Source organism: Mucor velutinosus, assembly GCF_035048745.1.
Source record: "Mucor velutinosus strain NIH1002 chromosome Unknown tig00001542, whole genome shotgun sequence".
Taxonomy (NCBI): Eukaryota; Fungi; Mucoromycota; class Mucoromycetes; order Mucorales; family Mucoraceae; genus Mucor; species Mucor velutinosus.
This window is the reverse complement of record NW_027041924.1, coordinates 250,041-262,872: the sequence shown is the minus strand read 5'-3', so window position 1 is coordinate 262,872 and position 12,832 is coordinate 250,041. Positions and strand designations below refer to the sequence as shown.

General features: G+C 40.6%; 4 protein-coding genes across 4 annotated transcripts; 3 read left to right on the top strand and 1 right to left on the bottom strand.

Annotated features, from left to right (window-relative positions):
• Positions 1-149: 149 nt before the first annotated feature.
• ATC70_004766 (uncharacterized protein) lies at positions 150-2,078 on the top strand (the record flags this gene model as incomplete). The annotated part of the gene is made up of 3 exons (XM_064824066.1): positions 150-223; positions 288-316; positions 382-2,078. The coding sequence occupies 3 exons, from the start codon at positions 150-152 to the stop codon at positions 2,076-2,078; spliced, it is 1,800 nt and encodes a 599-aa protein (XP_064677002.1).
• A 1,772-nt stretch (positions 2,079-3,850) lies between these two features.
• Positions 3,851-4,912, bottom strand: PTR2_2 (peptide transporter ptr2; the record flags this gene model as incomplete). Its single annotated transcript, XM_064824065.1, has 3 exons — positions 3,851-4,110; positions 4,168-4,741; positions 4,802-4,912. The coding sequence occupies 3 exons, from the start codon at positions 4,910-4,912 to the stop codon at positions 3,851-3,853; spliced, it is 945 nt and encodes a 314-aa protein (XP_064677001.1).
• Positions 4,913-5,409: 497 nt separating this feature from the next.
• On the top strand, positions 5,410-6,749 carry PTR2_1 (peptide transporter ptr2; the record flags this gene model as incomplete). The annotated part of the gene is made up of 4 exons (XM_064824064.1): positions 5,410-5,845; positions 5,907-6,041; positions 6,102-6,319; positions 6,387-6,749. The coding sequence occupies 4 exons, from the start codon at positions 5,410-5,412 to the stop codon at positions 6,747-6,749; spliced, it is 1,152 nt and encodes a 383-aa protein (XP_064677000.1).
• Positions 6,750-8,880: 2,131 nt separating this feature from the next.
• PIF1_1 (DNA helicase) lies at positions 8,881-12,564 on the top strand (the record flags this gene model as incomplete). The annotated part of the gene is made up of 6 exons (XM_064824063.1): positions 8,881-9,153; positions 9,225-9,503; positions 9,564-9,921; positions 9,985-10,169; positions 10,231-12,387; positions 12,454-12,564. 6 exons carry the CDS (start codon positions 8,881-8,883, stop codon positions 12,562-12,564), a joined length of 3,363 nt encoding a protein of 1,120 aa, XP_064676999.1.
• Positions 12,565-12,832: the final 268 nt, after the last annotated feature.

Here is a 12,832-nt window from a genome sequence, read left to right as displayed (position 1 = left end):
TATGCTCTCAACAAGTGGCTTAGGCTATATTTTTAGCGAGAGAAAAAAATTTGTTTTTATTTCAATTGCATATTAGGATTGCCTGTGTATTTCTTCTTTTTTTCTTCCTTACACTTTAACACTTCACAAATAACCCCCCCTTCTCTCAAATGAGTGATAAACTTACCCGTATTGCTATCGTTAGCGCTGACAAGTGCAAGCCCAAGAAGTGTAGACAAGAATGGTAAAAGACAGAATCAGCATGTGGCAAATCATTGAAATCTAATCCAGCATTTTGAATTTACCAGTAAGCGTTCTTGTCCTGTGAACCGTATGGGTATGTATATTCAGCAGCCATCACGTCTATCAGACTGTATAATTTCTGACGCATGCTTCTATTAGGTAAGCTCTGTATCGAAGTCGAGCCTACTTCAAAGATCGCCTTCATTTCCGAGGAGCTTTGTATTGGTTGTGGTATTTGCGTAAAGAAATGTCCTTTCGGCGCCATTCACATTATCAACTTGCCCACCAACCTCGAGGGTGAGGTCACTCATCGTTACTCTGCCAACTCTTTCAAGCTTCATCGTTTGCCTGTACCCCGCCCTGGACAAGTATTGGGTTTGGTCGGTACTAACGGTATTGGTAAATCAACCGCCTTGAAGATTCTCTCTGGTAAGATGAAGCCCAATTTGGGTAAATTCGAAGCACCCCCTGACTGGCAAGACATCCTGAAGTATTTCCGTGGTTCCGAATTGCAGAATTATTTTACCAAGATTTTAGAGGACAACTTGAAGGCCATCATCAAGCCTCAATACGTTGATCACATTCCCAAGGTCGTCAGCGGCAAAGTGCACCAACTGTTGGAAGATAAGCATGAACGCAACAATTTGGAGGAGATGATTGATTATTTGGATCTCAAGGATGTGCTTCAGCGTGAAGTGGGTCAATTGTCTGGTGGTGAGTTACAAAGATTTGCCATTGGTGTCGTCGCTGTCCAACAAGCCGATGTTTATATGTTTGATGAACCTTCATCTTATTTGGATGTCAAGCAACGTTTGAACGCTGCTCGCGTTATTCGCTCCCTGTTGTCTTCCAGCACCTATATTATCTGTGTCGAGCACGATTTGTCCGTCTTGGATTACCTTTCCGATTACATTTGTATCCTCTACGGTAGACCTTCTGCTTATGGTGTTGTCACTCTCCCTTACTCTGTTCGTGAAGGTATCAATATCTTCTTGGACGGTAACATTCCTACTGAGAATTTGCGTTTCCGTGAAGAATCCTTGACCTTCAAGATTGCCGAAACTGCCACTGAAGCCTCTGTTTCTAAGGTTAACTCTTACAAGTACCCCAAGATGCAAAAGGTGCTCGGTGATTTCAAGCTGGATGTCGAAGGTGGTGAGTTCCAAGATTCTGAAATCATTGTCATGTTGGGTCAAAACGGTACTGGTAAATCTACCTTTATCCGTTTGTTGGCTGGTCTCTTGAAGCCTGATGGTGATGCCAAGATTCCTCAATTGAACGTCTCTTACAAGCCTCAAAAGATCTCTCCCAAATTCAAGGGTACTGTTCGTATGTTGTTCTTGAAGAAGATCAAGGGTGCCTTCTTGAACCCTCAATTCAACACCGATGTCATTAAGCCATTGAACATTGAAAACATCATTGATCAAGAAGTCATGCACTTGTCTGGTGGTGAATTGCAACGTGTTGCTATTGTCCTTGCCTTGGGTCAACCTGCTGATATTTATCTTATCGATGAGCCTTCTGCTTACCTCGATTCCGAACAACGTATCATTGCTGCCAAGGTCATCAAGCGTTTCATTATCCATTTCAAGAGAACTGCTTTCATTGTAGAGCACGATTTCATCATGGCCACCTATCTCGCTGACCGTGTTGTTGTCTACGATGGTACTCCTTCCGTCCATGCTGTTGCCAACACTCCTCAATCTTTGTTATCTGGTATGAACAAGTTCTTGGCTTCTCTTCAAATTACTTTCCGTCGTGATCCCACCAACTACAGACCTAGAATCAACAAGCTTGACTCTCAACTCGATCAAGATCAAAAGTCAAGTGGCAACTACTTCTTCTTGGAACAATAAGTTTCCAGCATTATTCTTTAGAATCGTTTTCACCTCCTTTTTCCCTCGTGTACACACTCAACACACCTTATTTTCATTATTGTCAACTTAATTGTTTCGTTATTTCTTCATCTTTAGCCCGTTTTTTGTTATACTTTTTACTTTCCTCATGGAAATAAATTGCTTTTTGTGTAAATTGTTTACCACTCATTGAAACAGGTTGGACTTTGACAGGTTGTCTTATTGTGAATAATTTACTGAATCAGAAGAAAGAGGGGATGTCATTGGAAAACCATACTAGACATTGATTCGTATGCTGAGCATCATGTCAACTGTACATCTCCAGTTAATAAGGTGGCCAAGCTGGCTCGTATCGCTGTACGAAACACATTGCCAATTGTGCCACTGATTCTTTTCATACAGATCCACATAAAAGTATATGACGACTACATGTAGCTACCTATTACGTTTAAAATGCCCAGCGTGCCTTACCCTCCCTAATAGGCTGTATCATTGTGCTATGATACAGTAATACCACAGTGTTACTCAACTTGATATTTAAACTGAATATTTGGATGTAACACCATGCTCTAAATCTTGATTAACGAACACAGTGTCTTGACGCCTTTGTATCATAGCAAAGTCGCGCCTTTTGACAAGTAAATGAATGAGACATGGCCTAATTTGACAGCTTTCGATCCTTTATATCTTAAGATGCAAACCTTTCTGAGCCGCCGGAATGACACCAAGCAATTGTATTCGAGTGGTAGTAACTTTCTGACACCTTTGCTCAACTTTTTGGGGACCAAAAAAAAAATATGACCAAAAATCGACCAAAAAGCATGAGGTACCCCTCATGGTTTTCATCGAAAATCAAACAATCGCGTTTTTGACCTTGATAACGAAGACTTTTACTATGGTATATCTTGAATCTAAATGTTTCTATCAATCCAACGTAGCCTCTGAATTCATCTTTGTAGGACTTTGATATGGAAAATCTCGACTTTTTGGCCAAAAACCTCTTTTCATATTTTCATAAATCATTCAATAAGTTTATTCAAAACGTTTACCTTTCTTGGCACCATTGGAAGCGCCTTGAAATGCACTCCAAGAATGTATTAGGAAACATTGGGTGATCTTCACAGTTTATATAGTCGGATACCTTAAAATAGTTCTGTCAAGTCGAGAGAAGACAGAATTTATCCAATCCTGAACAGAAAAAAAAATAGCTGAGCTTGAATAAATTTTGGCTGCTGGCTGACCCAAATGCCTTTCTGATGATGACAATAATGATTGCGATGCTGATTAAATGGAGAGTTTTGTCTCATAAAGTTGTCCTTTGTAATGACAATATTTCAAAAAAGTCAAAGTATATCTTAAATAAGCCCTGTATTTGCGCTTAACCAGCTTTATGTTGCCATCTTTAGAGCATCAGTAGCAGCGAATGGTATGACAACCCTATTATCAGAAAATGGAGATTGTGGTGTACAAATGCTGCATAAAACTCAAATTTTCTTTCACATCGTCTCAATAATAGGCTTCGTTTAACATCGGTGTAAGCAAAAAGGGTACTGAAGGAGATACCTCCCCTCCTCCTCCTTCTGGCTCTGATATAATCTTTCTTTTACTATTAATGGATGATTGTTTAAAATCTACTTGATATACCAAATTTTATTATATCTGATTTAAAATGTCTTCGGCGAGATAAATCGGCAAATGATATTTTATAATATAATAATGGTTTGCTTTGATTACATCTGTAAAAAGGAACAAGGTAAAAGGGGGGGGGGGGGTTACATAAAGAGATCGTTGTAGTCTTCCATCCATGAAAGCTCTTCTGACTGTGTTGGGGGGTTTACATTATCAATTGTGAGGAGAGATTCAATGTCACCAAGGGTATAATCATTGATATTAGGGGTATTACTTGAAGGAACCTTGGCAACTTTAGCGGCAGCCATAGGAGGTAAGCACAAGCCTGGAACAGCAGGTGGGGTTTGTGGATCATTGCGTTTGAATGAAGTGGTAGCAGCAGGAGGAGGAGCTTGAGTGATATCTGAATAATAGTTTAGTAACTCTGTAATCACAGGATCCAATCCTTGGGATGACTCACTATAATCAAATTGACTCAAGGTATCACTGAGGATACTGTTGGTTGGTGATGGCATTGAAAAGCCAAACAAGCTGAAAAGTGAAGAGGATGTGGAGGATACAGAGGATACAGATGATGAGGATGGTGGTGTAGTAGCCGATATGTCTTTAATAGTGTCTTGATGGTCTGCCTCAGGAGGCGGAGTCAATAAAGTGATTGCGTTGGTACTCGCAGTCGATGGCTCAAGATTCTTGGTAATGTGGTACTGTGTAGCGATGGCAGGCAGGACATTAGTGTGTTGATTGGATGTAGCTATTGCCAGTGCTGCCACTGTTGGCTTTGGTGCATCAGAGACTGATGGCTTTGTTAAATGTAATTTATCTTTCTGCTTCTTTTCAGTAGAAGAGCTTGAAACAGGCTTATAGGAGCTAGTTCTAGCTTTCTTTGCAGATTTAGCATCATCTGGTGTTGGCAAAGCAACAGTGTTAGATAATGATGATGCTTTGCTATTACTTTTACTGTACCGTATGAAACTTGTGATGGGAGTCTCAATATTAAGCCCCTCTGCACTTTGTTCATTAAACGGATAGCTACACTGTAAGAGAAAAATGTTTAGTTTCAATTCGCGTACATGTGTGCAAAGGGATACACTTACATTTAGGCTTTCACACATGCTGATTTCGCAATCTGTGTTAATAATGAATCTCTCTACTCGAGAACTGCACTGAGGGCAAATGCTGGAGAGCTTGCGCTTTGTGTTCGTCATGTTTTAATGTTGTTATGAATAAAAGAAGAGTAAATATGTTCGTCGCTGCGGTTCACAAAACGGAGAGCACCGAGAAAAAATTGATGATCAAGAAAAAGCCACTTTCTTCTAGTCACATTGACCACCATTGCATTTGAACCAACATGAGGTGCTTCGATGATGATCTTCTCTGGTGAGCAGATCCCCATGGAAACATGCAATTCTATTTATAAGTAGGGATCTATAGGCAATTTTATAAATAATGAGATGATGATGCTGTCTATTGTGGTACCACAGCACTTGCAAAAAGATCAAAAGAATACCATGTAATTGAAAAACATTGCTCTTAAAAAGGCAAATCCCAAACTGCAGCTTGTAGCAGTTACACATTGAGCCCTCTCATAGTAAGCTTACGCATTAATGGAAGTCTGAAAACATTTGCCTGATATAAATACAAATGGCATTCTACTGTTATCATAATTCATTGTCTTGTTTCCTCTCTCTCTTTATTCATTACAATGAAATTTCAATTGTGTTTACTATTATTAGCAGTGTTTAGTGCTATTCATGCCATCGTCATTCAACCACAGCCAACTCGCACAGCAGATGGAGTAGGAGCACTCATAAGAAGACATCAAGGATCGCCTACACCTGCCCCCAAAAGATTTATCAAAAGAGATTTGGAAGAGTCCCTGAGTTTATATGAAAATTGGGCAAATGATTGCAATGGCAATAATGACAACAATGCAAAGGTCGCTGTATCCGATCTGAACAATCTCTGGCAAACTGTAACAAGCACTGTCTATTGCGGCAATGGCAATATGAGAACTGTCACCAAAACTGTTACAGCTACCAAGGAAAAGACGACTACAAAGAGTAGCGGTGGAAGCGGTAGCAGTAGTGGTAGCAAAGGGCCCGTATGCGATGATAAATGCTGGAGCACTTACCTATGGCGTAAGTCTTTGTCATGTAATCATCTACGTAACCTCTTTCTAAACAGCAAATGTACATATAGACACGTATGGTTACGGTATCTCTGTCGCTCAAGGTTTTACTGGCATTGTTATGATGCTGATAGGTCTCTACTTCTTGATCTTTGGCTTCAGCTCATTCAGAGGTACATTGGCTGCTGTGGGCTTTGTCTTTTTCGGTATGTAGCATATCAACAAGTTATACAAAACCATATAATAAGAACTGCTTCTCCATATAGCACTCATGACATGGATTGGCCTGGTCAATAATGAGCCCTTGTATGGCTATCCCCATAACGAGATTGTGTACATCTGTGTCAGTGTCGGTCTCGGTCTTGTAGGAGCCTTCCTCTTCCTATTCTTATTTGGCATCTCATTGTATTTCATTGGCGGTCTTGCTGGTCTCTTTCTCGCCGTTTTTATCTTGTCATGGAAAGAAAACTTGGTGATTCAGATTGTAAGTACATTCAGAAAACCATGCGTTGACTTGTGAAAACAAACAAACACTCAAACTTTATTACTAGGCTGTAGCACGCATCTGCTTTATCGTAGGCATGGGTGTTGTGTTTGCCGTGCTACTTATTCTGGCTGAAAGTTATCTTGTCATATTTTGTACAGCATTCATTGGTGCCTATCTGTTGATCTTGGGTTTGGATCTATTTATCCACACTGGTCTGGTCAATGCCTTTTTGTCTATATTCGATGGCAACAAGAATCACGTCAATGTTTACATTATCAGAACCCCTGTCTTTGTCATGCTTGCCTTTATCATTGTGCTCACTTTGGGCTCATTTGGCTGGCAATATTACTGGAATATTGTCTCCAAGAAAAAGCAATTTGGTGTTCACATTGAAAAAAAGGACCCCGAGGCTGATGAAAAGAAGTAGTGTACATTCCATTCAAGAATCTTGCATTTTATATATATATTACAAACAGATCAAATGTCTTTATTCAATATCAATAAAACTCATATACGCGCATCACATTTATTATCCATCATATAACATACGATATCAATAATATACATGAAACAATGAGCATTAAACAAGGTTCAAAAGCCTCTGTTCGTATTTACATATAAACACGCTCATGAGAATCTTCAGTAAGGGAGAAGAACGGCAGGCCCGAAGTCGTATCAACGAGGATGCTCACATTCGACTCAACCCTCAAATGAGATTGTAGCTAATTGCTGGTGACGATAGGCGCACTCAGAATCTGCCAACTATTATCAACGAGATTGCAGCCATCATTCCCAATGAAAATTTGATACAAGCTTTGAAAATATCCTCTTTTAAACGAACCAATGGCATAAGTATTGCCTACAGACTATGTTGAAATGCTGCAATCACGATTAGGAAGGTGCGTTCACATATATTTTGGTGGTGATCCAAGCTGACTGGCGTTGTCAAATATAAAAATATCCAACCAAAAGCAAAAGAAAGTGTTCGGGCTAAGCGATAATCCTTTCATACTCATGATGCCATTTAATCAGCATCGCAACCATCATTGTCATCATCAGAAAGGCATTTGGGCCAGCCAGCAGCAGCACAGCCCGCCAGCTGCCAAAACTTATTCAAACCCAGTTTACTTTTTCTTTTCAAGATTGGCCAAATTTCGTCTATTGTCGACTTGACAGCTCTATTCTGTAATATTCGACTATATCAACTGTGGTTATTATCCGATGCTTCCTAATACATTCTTGGAGTACTTTTCAAGGCGCTTCCAATGATGCCTAGTAAAATAGATGTTTTGACTGAGCTTATTGAGCAATCCCAAAAAATACGGAATAAGGCTTTTGGTCAAAATGTCAAAATCTTGCATATGGAAACCTCATAAAAGTGGTTTCAGAGGTTTCTTTGGATCAAGAGAAACATTTTGATTCAATATATGCCATAGTAAAAGCCTTCATTTTCAAGGCGAAAAACGCGATCGTTTGTTTTTCGATGAAAACCATGAGGTACCCCTCATGCTTTTTGGTCAATTTTTGGCCATGTTTTTTTGGTCCCTAAAAAGTTGAGCAGATGTGTCAGAAAGTTACTGCTACTCGAGTACAACTGTTTGGCATTATTCCGGTGGCTCAGGAAGGTCTACATGTCAAGATATGAAGGCTTGAAAGCTGTCAGATTTGGTTATGTTTTTGCTTTATAGCCTTCAATTGCACGGCATGAATCACATCCTTGATAGCTGTAATCTACTGGAAGGGCAGTTCTGTATTCTGTGCAGTTTTTAATTCGAATAGGAAATATACTGATTTTGGCAAAGGTAATTCATGCAAATTTTGATACGTTATGTTGTTGGTAAGCTTATTAATAATGGAAACGAAAACTGAATTTGTTGTGTCATTTTACCTATCATTTCAGTTCTGCCGCTTGTATTTTGGATGCTTTTGTTGTTGAAATGTTGCTAGCTGACTACACCCATTTGAATTTGACCTCATAACAGCCAATGGCTTCTTTAAACTTCTGTTACGAACTGATTAGGCTATCAAACTGGAATTAAACAAAGCAAAATGTAAGCATTCGCAACTTTAAAGAGATACAGATGCCGCAAAGCTTTGAAATGGACGTCAGTGTGTTCTGTAGCATTTAAGCTTGCCTGTGATATCAATTGCCAAATAAGGCGTATCACTGACAGTAGAACTCGCCCCTTTTTCTGGAGCTGCCTATCAAATTTAGAGTTACATCTCAGAAATAGCAAAAGAAATCATCAACAGCTCAAAGAATAGATGACATTTGCAAGCTCGATCGATATGAATGATCGTCGTAAACCAGTTGGATATTGCCTACAAGTTCTGCTTGAATAACCTTGGTATAGCGCAATACATCAATGAATATGATGCATGATTGAAACTGATCTATGAACATCCACATTGCTCCGCCCTTCAAGGAACAACCACCATTCAAAGCGTTTAAAAAGTCACCGAGTACTCAGCCACCTCTCAAACCCTTTTGAACATTTTTTTCTCGCTGTCTTGTTTAGTTTTTTTTTTGACATTTCGAAGTTCATTAAACCCATATAATGGCTACTACCACACTTCAACTTTATTGGGATCTTGCTTCTTTTGATCCTAGTGCTAGACAAACAGCCGCACTCTCCTTGATCAAGACATTGGCCGATTTCCAAAAGAGCCATGAAGAGACATTGGAAAACAAGAACGACATTGCCGACACTGAAGAAAAGCTCGACCTTCTCTGTGCTTCCGATGTATCCTATGCTGTGCGTCGTTTGCTTCGTGGTCTTCCTTCTTCCAGACAAGGCGCTCGTCAAGGTTTCTCCTTGGCTTTGACTGAAGTAAGATACTGGATCCACAATGCCACCATTCATATGTAACATGATTTGCTAACATTTTGACATTTTTCTAGCTTCTTGCCATTGTTGATGTTGTTTCCACCAAACTCGTGCTCGATCTTTTATTCCAATACACTGAGCGCACTGGAGCCATGAGTGGTGATGAGACTCGCGATATGTTGTTTGGTAGACTTTTCGGTTTGATGTCCATTGTCGCTGCTGGTATGATTGCTAGATCCTCCACAACCACCGAAGATATTGTACGCATCGTCGAAAGCTTGCACGAAATGGCTAAATGCAAATCCTATCTCGCTGAAGTATGCCACCATGTTGTTATCAATATCCTTCCTTATGTAAGTTGGAGTGTTGTGTTAATGGGGTCGTATTTATGCTGATAGCTTTCATGTGTGTAGTTGAAGGACACAGAGCACCAATCACAAGTAGTAGACAAGATCAAGGAGTTGTTTTTGAATGGTCCCGTCATCAATGTCGATCAACTCAACCTTGTTCTCGCCATGCAACAAAAGCTCGATAATGTCGACTTATCTGCTCAATTAACCAACTTGAAGAGTACCACTATTTTGGACGCTGCCAACTTGAATGTCTTGGCTGGCATTCTCAGAGAGATTCCTGCAGACACCCAAGAAGCTTTGGCTGATTGGAAGCCTCAACTTCACTCTGTGTGGGATCCTATTCTTGCCGTCTATTTCCAAAAGTCGCAGCCCAAGAACATTGCCTCTTTCCAAGAGTTTTGGACCGTCGCTGTTGATAGTAAGTAGTCATGCAGTTTGCAGATAGAGTGTTTTGGGATGTGTGCGTTAACCACGAACTTAGACACCATGTTTGAAAAGAATGCTTCTCATGGTCGCAAGTACTGGGGCTTCCAACTCGTCGAGAAGGTCTTGCGCCGTCTTTCTTCGGATCAAATGCCCTTGATCTTTACTGCCAACTTTATGAGAACTTTTATCAACAACCTGTCCTCTGAGGATCGTTTCTTGAACAGAGCTGCTAGACACACTGTAAGTATCATGTGGATGCAAGTAAGGTGTTTCGTGTATACTGATTGTGTCTTGTGTGCAGGCTCAAGTGATTCAAAATGTCGCTGAAGAAAACAAGCAGGTCGGCTTTGCTTTGATTACCCAACTTTTGGGCGAAAATGGTCATCAAAACTTTGATCGTATCACTCGTACCAAGACTGTCGAGAATTTGTTGACTACCATGGACACTGAAGGCATCAAGTCTTACCTTGAATATCTTGCTCAAACATTCGTCAAGAGCGATGAAAGTTCCAGCAACTCCAACCGTGAATGGGCTCTGACTCAGCTCACCTTATTGATCACCAACGCAAAGATTCCCAAGGAAGAGGATTGGGTTACTCAACTTGTTCAATTCTTGATGCTCCACGCTTTCTTTGACATCAAGTCTGCTGACAAGACCAAGTCTTATTTGACCGGTCTTCACAAGCCTACTCCTGCCTTATCTGAAGCTACTGTCAAGCTCTGCCAAGACCGTTTCCAAGCCGTTCTCGTCGCTCTCAGCAAGTTGCCTCCTATGCAACAAGCTGCTGCTGCCAATGCTCCTATCAAGACTCGTAAGTTGCAAGGCATCACCAACAATGGCGAGTTGTGGGCATACCAAGCTTTTGAGATCTACCAAAACCTCCAAAAGAACAAGAAATTGACCTCTCGTGCTACTCCTTCTGACAAGACCCGTGAGGCCACTGATAAGGCTGTCAAGATCGTCAAGGAACTCAGAGCCAAGATTGCTAAGATGGACAAGAGCGAAGTGCACGATAGCGTCGAACGTGGTTTCGAAATTCTTTTCCTCAACATTATTCTCCATACTTTGATCAACGAAGCTGAAGGTGTCTCTGTCTTGACTGAATTGACTGACTGTTACCAAAAGACTTTCAGTGCTCCCAAGAAGACACAAAAGAAGAAGGCAAAGAAGGCCCAAGAAGAAGACGAAGAGGAACAGCTCGATCCCATTGATGTTATTGTCGATATCCTCATCTCTTTCTTGACCAATGAGTCTCCTGTTCTGAAAAATCTCGCTGAACAAGTCTTTGAAATCTTCTCTCACAAATTGACCAAACAATCTCTTGAGATGCTCCTCAACATTCTGTCTTCTGGCGAGAACAAGCAAGACGATGAACTCTTTGGAGAAGATGACGACGATTCTGAAGACGACGATGTCGAGATGATTGACATGGATGACATTGATGAGATTGAATCCGAGGACGATGAGGGTGATGTGGATGAGGAGCTCCGTCAAAAGATTGAAGAAGCCATGAAGGCTCAAGGTATCAATGCTGTGGATGATTCAGACGAGGAATTGGATGATGATGCTATGGCTGCCTTTGACGAAAAGCTAGCCGAAGTCTTTAAGCAAAAGAAGATTGCCAAGGAGGACAAGATTTCCATGCAACAAAATGTGGTTCACTTCAAGAACAATGTCATGGGCCTTATTGTCATCTATGCCCGCAAGAACCCCGCCAACCCTCTTGTGTTAACATTGATTGTGCCTCTCTTGAACATTATCCGTGCTACACCCTCCAAATCTGTCACCAACCAATTCGTCGAAAAGGTGGTTGCCTTCTTGAAGAACCGTCTTTCCAAATCCACTGAATATCCCAAGGAGCAAGCAGATTTCGTATTTGATGTCGTTCAAGCTGTCCATGATTTCGCCAAGCAGTCTACCTCTAAGGAGCTCTCTGAAATGTGCAACAACTTGTCTCTCTACCTGCGCAAGTGTATTCTGGGCGGTGCTGATTTTGAGATCAATAAGACTACACCTTCAAATACCAAGAAAGCCGTTGAAAAGTTCAATGCCATCTACAGTGATTCAGCCAAATTATACTTGAGCAAGAAATCCACACCCTATCATCCCAGTATCATCCAGCAAATGTTACAGCGTTACCCCTTGAGCTCTTGGAGTATGCTCGACACTCTTGTAACATTCTTGGATCGTGCTCATTGCGCCAATATCTATAGACTCTCCATGGCATGCAAATGGACATCCGTCATCATTCAACGTACCGTCGGCAAGAAATCAGATGTATATAATGAAAAATTCCTCACACTCGTCCCCAAGCTTGCCGAATCAGTGAAATCCACCATCGAGCTATCTGTAAAGGATCAAGACAAAGCATTAGACTATGAAAACATGAAGAATTACTTGAGATTCGTGACATTGATTGTTAGACTTCACAAGAAGGTTGCACCCGAGACAGTGGATGTAAGTTGGCTTGTAGTTGTGCTTTTAACATGTTTTTTTTTTACTAATCACTTTTAATTCATCTAGCTGAAGAAGGTGTGGGATACAGAATTGATCTTATCGATCGCAACAAATGAAAAGTTTGCAAAGCCTGCCATTTCCGCATCATGTAAATCTTTGGAACAGCTTTGGTCTTAAACTCGTATAAAATGTTATCTTTTTTTTTTCTCTCTTTATTCACTTCCTACCCTTCACTTTTAAAGTATATATAAAAATTACATAAATGCATAATTTATTTCGATAATTTATTACAAGTCTGTATGCTGGTTGAATTGAGCTGACACAACAGCAATCACTCTTGTTGATTGCTTGAAGCCGCAAATTGCATCTTGGAAGATGCAAACAGCAAAGCTTTGGTACGCAAGATCAGCTTTTAAATGTTTCGTTGGCAAACCAGGCTGAGTGG